Raw genomic sequence first — 12516 nt, 5'->3', positions numbered from 1 at the left:
CATACCATCACTTGAGTTTGAGCTTGTACCATCACATGAAGTGTTGAGCTAGTACCACCACTTGAAGTGTTGAGCTAGTACCACCACTTGAAATGTTGAGCTAGTACCACCACTTGAAGTGTTGAGCTAGTACCACCACATGAAGGGTTGATCTAATACTATTACTTGACGTGTTGAGCTAATACTATCACTTGAAGTGTTGAGCTAGTACCATCACATGAAGTGTTGAACTAATACTATTAATTGGCGTGCTGAGCTAATACCATCACTTGAAGTGTTGAGCTAATACTATCACTTGAAGTGTTGAGCTAGTACCATCACTTTAAGTGTCGAGCTAGTACCACCACTTGAAGTGTTGAGCTAATACTATTATTTGAAGTGTTGATTATTGCATTTTTACATAATTACATCTAGATTTTTATGATGGTTGTTTACGAGTCATTTGTCAGCTCTTTATGGTACATCAAACCATGTAAGATAAAGCGATTAAATTTCAAACTGATGAGTTTGTTTTAAAACATTCCTGTACAACCTATACATGACATTTCAATAAATCTTTATATTGCCATAGAAGACCTTATTAGAGAGACCTTCACGATGGCCCTGGGTTGGCCACATAGCACGTTTCACTGACTTGTCGTTGCAGGTGACATTTTCACAGTCATTGTTGATAAAAACGTGCCAGCAGAATTATCTACTGTTCATACACCATATATAGGCAAGGTTACAAAACTTTGGGTGAGCCCACTCTATTGTGGCATGCTCCAAAATTGGAAAAGTTTAAACCTTATCGGTGGATTGTAATATTTAAGCACATCTTTAAGAATGTTAGGTAAAGTAATATTCAGCTTTGTATAAACACCTTTCATCATGCACAAACTATTAATACATTTCATGTACAGCCTATCAGTACAGACTATTAGTACATTTCATGTACAGCCTATCAGTGCAGACTATTAGTACATTTCATGTACAGCCTATCAGTGCAGACTATTAGTACATTTCATGTACAGCCTATCAGTACAGACTATTAATAATTTCATGTACAGCCTATCAGTACAGACTATTAATAATTTCATGTACAGCCTATTGGTACATTTCATGTACAGAGTATTAGTACATTTCATGTACAGCCTTTTGGTACATTTCATATACAGCCTATTGGTACATTTCATGTACAGAGTATTAGTGTACAGCCTATTGGTACATTTCATGTACAGACTATTGGTACATTTCATGTACAGAGTATTAGTACGTTTCATGTACAGCCTATCAGTACATTTCATGTACAGCCTATTGGTACATTTCATGTACAGAGTATTAGTACATTTCATGTTCAGCCTATTGGTACATTTCATGTACAGACTATTAGTACATTTCATGTACAGCCTATTGGTACATTTCATGTACAGACTATTAGTACATTTCATCAGAATTAAAGAAACTATTTTAGTTACCGCTTGCATTCTCCATTGTACAGAAAAACATACGTTCTTTATTAGACTTTATTTTCACGATTACTTTAACAGTTTGAAGTTGACATATTTGGAAAGATTATAAATAAATGTGATATTTTAGAAGTTATTATCGACCGTGAATACCCTGTGTTCCAATTCCGTCTTCAGAACTGTTTCTGTCATTTTTGATGATATTTTTTCTCAGTGAATACAAGCATTTTTCACAGCTAGAACAAGTACGTAAACCATGTATAGTTGAACTGTACACATTATGACATTGTCATTATATTTCTATCTATACTGAATATTTCCGCTTCCTTGTATTAAACTGTCATTTTTTCCATCATATCGAAATTAATGTATCGTTACGTCAAAAGGTGTGTTCCCTGTGATTTTCACATGAATCACGGTTTTAATGCAATCCGTACGATGCATTCCGGCTCGAACTAACATGACTACTATTTTCTTACAATACCTTCCATTTAAAAATGAGCCTGCAGAAAACAATTCATCAGTTTCCACAAATAGTATAAAGAAACCGAGACTATGAAATATTCATTTAAATTATACAATGTCTAATAGAGGACAAGACGGTAGTTTTAAACTATCTTATAGGGGGCACAAACGGTAGTTTTAAAATATATTGTAGGGGACCCTAACGGTACTTTTAAAATATATTGTAGGGGACCCTAACGGTAGTTTTAAGGTATCTTGTAGGGGCACACACGGTAGGTTTAAAATATATTGTAGGGGACCCTAACGGTAGCTTTAAAGTATCTTGTAAAGGACATTAACAGTAGTTTTAAAATATCTTGTAGAGGATACTAACGGTACTATTAAAGTATCTTGTAGGGGATACTAATGGTAGTTTTAAAGTGTCATTGCTGTGTGTATAAAGTTTCCTAATGTCCGACTAACTTTCATAACTTTTCTACTCAGTTCTAATTTCTTTTCAAGCTTGTTTGGGATTTTAGTTTGCTTCGGGTATTTACGCAAAGCTACACCAGGGCTACTTGCCCTACCCGTCCCTAACTTTGAACTGATAGACTAGAGGACAATCAGTTAGATAACCACAAACTCTTAGGCTACTGTAACCGAACAAATGGATGTGACCGTTATTTTATAACGCACCCCAAATTGCGTAGCAAGATTTTTTTGGAGGCAACGGAGCGCGAGCCATGGACCATCAGAATAACAGCCAGGCACGCTGATCAATGAACTATGCCCAGACCACTAGTTTAAGAACATTGAAAATAAAACAAATCAATAAAATCACTTTTTACAGTTGTAAAAAATATATACATCAAAAACAATATTTAATGTGCAATAGCACTTTTAAATATGACACACTTTAAATATTGTATTTTTTAATATATTTTCATTTACAACTGCCAAAATTGATTTTAAATCAAATCAAAGAGGACATGATATGAAATTTTTTTTCGCCCAAGGTTTTGATTTGCTTTGTTATAAATTTCGCGCAAAGCTACACGAGGGCTATCCGCGTGAAGATTCCCTGATTCAGTATCGAGAGACCAGAGGGAAGGCAGCTAGTTATCACCACCCACAGCCAACTCTTGGGTTACTCTTGTACCAACGAATAGTGGGATTGACCGTCACATTATAACATCCCCAAGGCTCGCTCAAAAAATTAATAATATCTTTTTAGAATTGGCTCAATTTTTTTTCTAGTTCCGTACAAAAGTACAAATGTTACTTTTTCCTCTCCATATAAAATTGGCCCAGGTTGTTCTAGGATCATGGAGAATCTTCCAAATCAGACACAAAAACTAAAGAAATAATAAAGTGAATTGAATTTACTAACAACTTAAATACCATCATAACAAAAAAACACTTAAAGCCTTACACTTTAATATCGAGGGAAGTTAGCTTGTATTACATGATTACTAATGACTATTTGTGTATTACATGAACAGGAAGAGAACTTTATTTTATGTATTAGGTGATCAGGAGACATGGGTTTATTTTATGTATTAGGTGACCAGAGGCACTGGGTTTATTTTATCTATTAGATGACCAGGAGATATGGGGTTATTTTATATACTAGATGACTAAGAGATATGGGTTTATTTTACCTATTAGATTACCAGTAAACGTGGCTTTATTTTATCTATTAGATGACTATGATACTTGGGTTTATTTTATGTATTAGATACCCAGAAGACATGGGATTATTTTATGTATTAGATACCCAAGATACATGGGTTTATTTTATTTATTAAATGATCAGGATACATAGGTTTATTTTATCTATTAGATGATCAGGAGACATGGGTTTATTTTATTTATAAAATGACCAAGAGACATGGGTTTATTTTATCTGTTAGATGACGATGAGACATGGGTTTATTTTATCTATTAGATGACCAGGAAAAATTGGTTTATTTTACCTATTAGATGACCATGAGACATGAGATTATTTTATTTATTAGATGACCAGCAGACATGGGTTTATTTTATCTATTAGATGACCAGGAGATATGGGTTTGTTTTACCTATTAGATGACCAATAAACGTGGCTTTATTTTATCTATTAGATGACCATGAGACATGGGTTTATTTTATCTATTAGATGACCAGGAGATATGGGTTTGTTTTACCTATTAGATGACCAATAAACGTGGCTTTATTTTATCTATTAGATGACCAGCAGACACGAGTTTATTTTATCTATTAGATGACCAGGAGACATGGGTTTATTTTATCTATTAGATGACCACGAGACATGGGTTTATTTTACCTATTAGATGACCAGAAAACATGTTTTTATTTTATCTATTAGATGACCAGCAGACACGAGTTTATTTTATCTATTAGATGACCAGGAGACATGGGTTTATTTTATCTATTAGATGACCAGAAAATATGGGTTTATTTTACCTATTAGATGACCATGATACTTAGGTTTATTTTACTGGACCACCTGAAGGTAGCTTTTGGAATCTGTGCCGCAGTGGACATGCGCATAAATAAAGGAGGTAAAATATCTCAAACATTCGTACCGATTCTCAATACCGAGATAGTACAGCAGATTCTCAATCCCGAGATAGTAAAACAAATTCTCAATACCGAGATACCACACCAGATTCTCAATACCGAAATAGTACACCAGACTCTCAATACCGAAGTTGTACAACATATTCTCAATACAGAGATAGTAAAATACATTCTCATTACCGAGATAGTACACCAGACTCTCAATACTGAAGTAGTACAGCAGGTTCTCAATACAGAGATGGTAGAATAGATTCTCAATATCGAACTAGTACACAAGAATCTCAATACCGAGATATTGCAACAGATTCCAAATACCGTGATAGTACACCAGATTTTCCCAACTAGATACTACACGAGATTCTTAATACCGAGATAGTACTGCAGATTAATTACACCGAGATACTACATAAGATTTTCAATACCGAGATAGTGCAACAGATTCTTAATACCGAGATAGTACTGCAGATTAATTACACCGAGATAGTACAGCACATTCTTAATACCGAGATAGTACAATAGATTCTCAATACCAATATAGTACAACAGATTCTGAATATCGAAATGGTGCACCAGATTCTCAATACCGAGATAGGACACCAGATTCTTAAAACCGAGATAGTACTGCAGATTATCAACTTCGAGATAGTACAGCAGATTCTCAATATAGAGATAGTACAGCAGATTCTTAATACCGAGATAGTACAATAGATTCTCAATACCGAGATAGTACAACAGATTCTGAATATGGGAATTGTACACATATTCTTAATACTGAGATAGTACTTCAGATTATATACACAGAGATAGTACAGTAGATTATCAATACAGAGATAGTACAGCAGATTCTTAATACCGAAATAGTACAACAGATTCTCAATACCGATATATTGCAACAGATTGCAATTTCTCTTTGCTTGGTGTAGAGTCGTGCCTCGTCATGTGCCAGACGTATTAGGCGTCAAATTGTTCGACTGTCCACATGAAGCAAACGGACATTGCTAGAACAGTAGGGAACGCCCAGTGTACTCTATCCAGAATCCTGAAACGTCATCGGACTACATGAAACGTTGTTCCAGGAAAGTCTAGTGGTAGACGCCGAAAAACTACTGCCCGAGAAGTGCGTGTTTTGGAGAACAGATGAGGGAAGACAGTCTTTCCTACAGGAGGTGGTGCGGTATATGTTTGGGCAGCTATTCATCATGGTCGAAAATCTGCTCTTCATAACTTCCAGAGAAACGTCAATGGGCATCCTACAGGCATCGCATGGAGACGATATTTCTGCCATATGCTAGGGAAAGTTTGGGAAATAACTTTGTGTTTCAGGATGACAATTCTACTACCCACAATGCACGTATTGTACAGGATTATCTCGACTAGGAGGATGTTACAAGATTGCCATGGCCAGCAAGGTCTCCAAATTGTAATTCTATTGAGAACTGTTGGACAGAACTAAGCTAGAAAATTGTTAACCACGACCCTAAACCAACTACTGTAGCTGAGTTGAGGCGCCTTCTAGTGACAAGTGGGAATGAAATCCCGGTTGATTACATCAATAACCTTATCGACAGCATTCCACGTCGTCTTGTGGTGGTTATTAGAGTACGAGGAGGATCAAACAAGTACTGAATATTTAATATGAACTGATATAAGGTTGCAAACGCTATTTATAAAAATTTGATGTTATATTTTGTCATTATATATGTTTTGATAAGGTTTTGTTGTGATAAGTGAAATGTTGAATTACACATCTTTCTATAGGTGTCTGATAAAACTGTTTGTTGTTCTAATAAATCGTTCATGATGTCCATAAAACCTGTCTCATTATACAAATTAAATATGTAGGTATTCAATATAACATGCATTTCTCAGTTTGACAGCAATAAGTATATCTATATTTCATCTTGATAATAATTATCTTACTTGTTATAGTATACAAACATTTTGGTCAAGACTGTAGTACTAAATATTCCTAATGCAGTTAAATCTTGTAAACTAGACAACTACTACTACATATTGTTAATACCATTAAATATTGTACAACTAGACAGCTAGTACTACATATTGTTAATACAGTTAAATCTTCTAAAACTAGACAGCTAGTACTAATTTTGTTAATACCGTTAACACTTCTAAAACTTAACAGCTAATACTACAAATTGTTAATACCGTTAAATATTGTACAACTAGACAACTACTACTACATATTGTTAATACCGTTAAATATTGTACAACTAGACAACTAATACTATGTATTGTTAATACCGTTAAATATTGTTCAACTAGACAACTATTAAAATGTATTGTTAATACCGTTAAATATTGTACAACTAGACAGCTAGTACTACATATTGTTAATACCGTTACATATTGTACAACTAGACATCTAGTACTACGTATTGTTAGACATTGTTAATACTAAGGATGCTACTGTACATGTTTTCAAATATATTTAAAACTAGTTGGAGTACCCGTACCCTAGTCGGAAGTTTTGTAAAGATTATCTTAGGATATGAAAAGTTGCTTCCCTTATATGTAATTGTAAATAACGCAAAAACACCTATAAACACTGCAAAACACAAAATGTGAAACTGCAAATTTATATGTATCTCTCCATGGGCCCAATAAACCTCCACATCAACTTTAGTAAAGATCCATCAACAGGGGGTGAGATGGTGGTAAAAAACGCCAATAAAAACCGCAAATGTAAAATTCAAAACTGAAAATTTGTATGTGCCCCCATACGGCCCTAAATAACCTCTGTGCCAATTTGGGGGAAGATCCATCCACACCCTGCTAAATAGTTACATGGACATACAACAGACAACAGATAATATTATTATATTTATATAGATACACTCTAATGCAGATATTGTTTTGAAATGATTAATCATTAGTAGATCATAGTAATAAAAATTATCAATACCGTTAATTCTTTTAAAAGGATGTTACTTAATCCTATGGATTGTTAGTACTGTGTAATGTTCCATAATACTGACACATTTTGACCGCGTTTCTATACCTCTGACGTAATTTATTTTAGATGTTTAGAGGGGTTTACAGCCTAGATTTTAAAGGTACAGGACCAACTGCTGTTTGCCTTAGATAAGCTAGATAATTCTAACCTAAGTAATAACACAAATGGCTGTTTGATGTACATATGAAATATTAGGCTAATCGTAGAAGTTAAAGCAGAAGATAAATGGCTGGATTATAAATAAGAGGATAGGTTTAACACAAAGTGTAAGATATTTCGGGTTTGTGACTTACAATAGCTCCCTTCTTGTATGAAAAGTTTTACAGTTATTCAACAACCACGTGACAGAAATTATGTTATTGAATGAAAGCTACTGAAGGACAAAATAACATCAAAGAATAATAATACTACGCGTTTATTCCATGCGCAATCTGCTATTCACGGGATCGAAACCCACAGCCGAACATACTCGCCCTTTCAGCCGTGGAGGTGTTAAAATGTGACGGCTAATCCGCTGGTAATAGAGTAACCAAACAGTATGCTGTGGATATTGTTGACTAGCTGCCTTCCTTTTAATGTATCACTTCTAAATTCGGGACGGCTAGCACAGATACCTCTCGAATAGCTTTCCGCGAAATTAACCAAAAGAAACATGTTATTAATCTTTAATATATATATATATACAATTGTGTTCTTAATTGTTGTTCTAGTAAGGTAAGATGATTTAATCAGTTGTATTTCTTAAATTTTGCTACATATATTTGTAAATTATAAATATCAGTACAAATTATTCTAAATCTACATCTCCCGGGTACATCCTGGAAGAACTCTATTTAACTATACCTCAGATTTGGTCAACATATTTGTTTTATGTTTCATGGCCTCGGCGCAATAATCAAGACTTGGTTTGGGGATGTGTGTGTGTGTTCATTTAGACAAGAGCAGCCAGCCCAAGAGCTATCAGTGTATGCTTTTGACAGCTTGTCTCTCCTTTTCTTTGTCAGCTCAAAATTAGCGACGGCTATGGGCGGACATTCGTGAGTAAATTTGCTCGAAACATTTGAAGCAAACCTACTAATGAATGACCAACAATTTTATAAAAAACCGAAACCTATTGACGGGTTCAAAGCAGAAAGCTAGTGTTTATTTTATTAATAAGTTATGACTTCATTGTTTTCTTATAATTGACTCTCTGGTTTAGATTTAATATAGAATGTTATACGATTTGTTATAACGTCATCTCTGACTTTTAATTAGCGAGAGAAGTACACGTCCCAGTCAATAGGATTTTACTTGACGATAAAACCAAACCCTAGTGGTCGAATACAGTTTAAAAAGTTTGAGCGTTCACACACCGTAACTCGAATCAAGGGTCTTGCGTTTGAGCGTTGATTCGGGCTTACAAGCTGTGACTTGATTCACGAGTTTCGTTTTTGAGCGTTGACTCGGATCTACACATCGTGACTCGAGTCAAGGGTCTTGCTTTTAAGCGTTGACTCGGGCTCACAAGCTGTGACTTGACTAACGAGACCGTTTCTTACGGTTTCCTGTTTTGATTGGAAGTTAGAGGGGTATTGTTTAATGAATAAAGTGCGCACATTCTAATATATTTTCTCTCGTTTCTATAACAACTAACTTTCCAGTATGACCGATTTTCTTCACATTAAATTCTTTCAGCTCATCACTCTGCAAAACTGTGTCTCACTCACAATGAACTGTATACACAGCGTGCCCTGAGGGCCCGGGAACCGTTTGAGTTATTTTACTGTAAAGCCGTTACTTGGTGAAACTGTTTCTCACCAGGTGGCGCTATATAAACTGATTCGTAGATCACTATGGGACACAGGTATCACATAATGATAATATTACAGTTGTATTACCTAACCTGTTACTGCTGTGAATAATGATTAAACCATACTTTATAAACTAGTCTTTCGCTTTTTCTACCGTGGATAAGTACTAATACTGATCCACCTGCTATCGCCCGCAGGTACGTTCAGCTGGTTACCATGTCCGGGTCATAATTATTCACTATCACCTGTACAGAAGGGTCGACTGGTAACTATGAGCAGAATTATCACACGACGCCCAGGTTCAGTTCTCAGTTACAATGTTCGGGTCATAATTATTCACTATCACCTGGCTGGTAACTATGGGCAGAATTATCACATGACGCCCAGTTTCATTTCTCAGTTACCATGTTCGGGTCATAATTATTCACTATCACCTGTACAGAAGGGTCGGCTGGTAACTATGGGCAGAATTATCACATGACGCCCAGTTTCAGTTCTCAATTACCATGTTCGGGTCATAATTATTTACTGTCACCTGTGCAGAAGGGTTAGCTGGTAACTATGGGTAGAACTATCACAAAAAGCCCAGTTCAGCTCTCGGTTACCATGTTGGTGTCACCATCAGATGCAGATAAGTTCCACCCAATAACTATAAAAATTATGACATGATGAAGGCCATTTTAAGCTTTCTAAAATTTTATAAACTCCCGAAGAAACAAGGTTGTACGCGAGCACTACAACTTTATAAACTCCTGAAGAAACAAGGTTGTACGCGAGCACTACAACTTTATAAACTCCTGAAGAAACAAGGTTGTACGCGAGCACTACAACTTTATAAAATCATGATGAAACAAGGTTGTACGCGAGCACTACAACTTTATAAACTCCTGAAGAAACAAGGTTGTACGCGAGCACTACAACTTTATAAACTCCTGAAGAAACAAGGTTGTACGCGAGCACTACAACTTCATAAACTCCTGGTGAAACATGGTTGTACGCGAACACTACAACTTTATAAACTCCTGAAAAAACAAGGTTGTACGCGGAGCACTACAACTTTATAAACTCCTGAAGAAACAAGGTTGTACGCGAACACTACAACTTTATAAACTCCCGAAGAAACAAAGTTGTACGCGAAAACTAAAACTTTACAAACTCCTGAAAAACAAAGTTGTACGCGAACATTAAAACCCGAAGAATTACTTAACCTAAGAAATTTGAACTGCATTTAAATTATCTGAAAATTAAATGCATGTTTGTGAAACCAATAAGAAAAACAATTATTTATCAACATTTTCCTTAAGCCTAACCGTGATTTTTAAAACTCAACAACAGAAGAATTTTCTGCGAGTTTCTCAAATGTTCGTTTCATTTTTTGTGTGTGTGTGTGTGTGTGTAATAACAACAATTTTGACCTAAGGTATATTATCTTAAGTATACAATTCAGTGAGGAAATTCTATGTTTCTTTATAAGATAAAATTCAATGTATATTATATATTTAACTGAGCATGTTGTTGTTGGTGTGTTGTTAAGCACAAAGCTACACAATGAGCTACCTGTTGCTCTGACCACTATGGGTATCGAAATCCGACTTTGAGCTTTTTTAGCACTCAAACATACCGTCGAGCCACTGAGAGGGGCATGCTGTTGAATATATGACTTCGCTATTCGCTATGTCTTAGAAAGAAATGTTACATTCCAAAACTCTAGAAGTTGTTGAAACGTTACAGCAATTTGGACTAAGTTTCAACTGTTTTTTGTATCTTCTCGTGTCAATCTGTAAATATCCTATAACAACAGGTCACTGAGGACAGTTTGTTTATTTATTTCTTGAATTTTCGCGCAAAGCTACTCAAGCACTATCTACGGGAGCAGTCCCCAATTTTGAAGTGAGTAACTAAAGGAAGGGCAGTTAGTTAACACCACTCACTGCGAACACTCAAGCCACTCTTTTAACAACAGATAGTGGGATTAACCGTCACATTGTAACACTCCCATATCTGAAAGAGAGACGGGTTTCGATCCCGCGACCCAAAGATAGTACGAGTCGACCGTCGTAACCACCACACCATGCTACTGAGAACAGAGAAATAACTTACTTAAAGGTTTTTTTCTCCCTATACGAGCAGTTCATCCTGTTAAATGTTTTTACTATTCAGATAAATGGCAGATAAAAGTAATTATTCACAAACGTTATTCCACGTACAAACGGAGACTGATTCGCGAGTTAGCGAAATGACGAACAGTATTTTCTTTACAACTACACACGAATAAAAATTACTCCCGGTGTGCCTGATAAGTGAAAGTGGCTAGGCTTACAGTCGACATCACTGTTAATCTAATATTAATATATAGTAAATATGGAAACGTAAAGTAGTAAGTTCTACTGCACTCACCAACAACCACCACGTGACCAAATACACTGTCATTACCAACAGCTGTACAGTTCCATCTGTGGTACTGAAACTGACGTTGGCATTCTTTTATTCCAAGCTTTGCGCCGTTCCCAATAGCCACTATGGCGTCAGGTCGGACACGACAGATCCTCCTCTGGGTGGCGGTCAGACCAGGAATCTTGTTGCAGATGATGTGGGCACTGAAGGCAACTACTGATGACATAGTTCTGAAGGGAAATGATAAAACAGAAGGAATTGGCTACAACTGTACCTAGTGCCACATGCTAAAAATTGTCATACAACTATATCAATATATACAACGTATAACCAGATTCTCATCATTCGCTATACTTTCATTTACCAGTTTGACTGGCATGTTTGTGTATCTTTAATTCAGATATCTGTATAGAGTTCCGTTACTTAGTTTCTAATCAGATAGACCAGATGGAAGACAGGGAGTCAACAACACCCACTACCACCTATTTGGATTTAATCAAACAGTAGAATTTGTCCTTCACTTTTATAACGCACCCACGACTCCAAAGAGTGAAACAGAATTTACGAGACACGAACCACGGATCCTCGGGTTTACTGTACAGTACGTTAATCCTACACCACGACCGGCCTAAATAATTAGTAATCTAGAGGTCAAATTGGAATTTATGTACTTTGTTGTCCTTTTCGTCACCAAGTGCTGAGTTCAATGATCATTTCATGTATTCACCTATTCTGTTGTCCAGTTTGTCATCAAGTGGTAATTAATACCAGTGATAATCGCATCTGTTCATCTATTTGTTGTCCAGTTTATCATTAAGTATTAATTATTCCCAGTGATAATCGCATATGTTCATCTGTTTAGTGTCCCGTTTGTCATCAA

General features: G+C 35.8%; 1 protein-coding gene across 1 annotated transcript in view; it reads right to left on the bottom strand.

Annotated features, from left to right (window-relative positions):
* The window catches only part of LOC106467795 (protein Wnt-7b-like), a gene marked incomplete at its 5' end in the record, with an annotated part of 41777 nt that extends 29911 nt beyond the window's left edge, over positions 1 to 11866 (bottom strand). The window contains one exon of the mRNA XM_022395992.1: positions 11640 to 11866. Within this exon, the coding sequence (XP_022251700.1) occupies positions 11640 to 11866 (227 nt within the window). The remainder of the gene's footprint in view (positions 1 to 11639) is intronic.
* Between the last annotated feature and the right edge of the window lie 650 nt (positions 11867 to 12516).

The sequence above is a fragment of the Limulus polyphemus genome, unplaced genomic scaffold, assembly GCF_000517525.1.
Source record: "Limulus polyphemus unplaced genomic scaffold, Limulus_polyphemus-2.1.2 Scaffold2742, whole genome shotgun sequence".
In the NCBI taxonomy this organism is placed as follows: Eukaryota; Metazoa; Arthropoda; class Merostomata; order Xiphosura; family Limulidae; genus Limulus; species Limulus polyphemus.
This window is presented reverse-complemented; position numbering and strand designations above follow the sequence as displayed.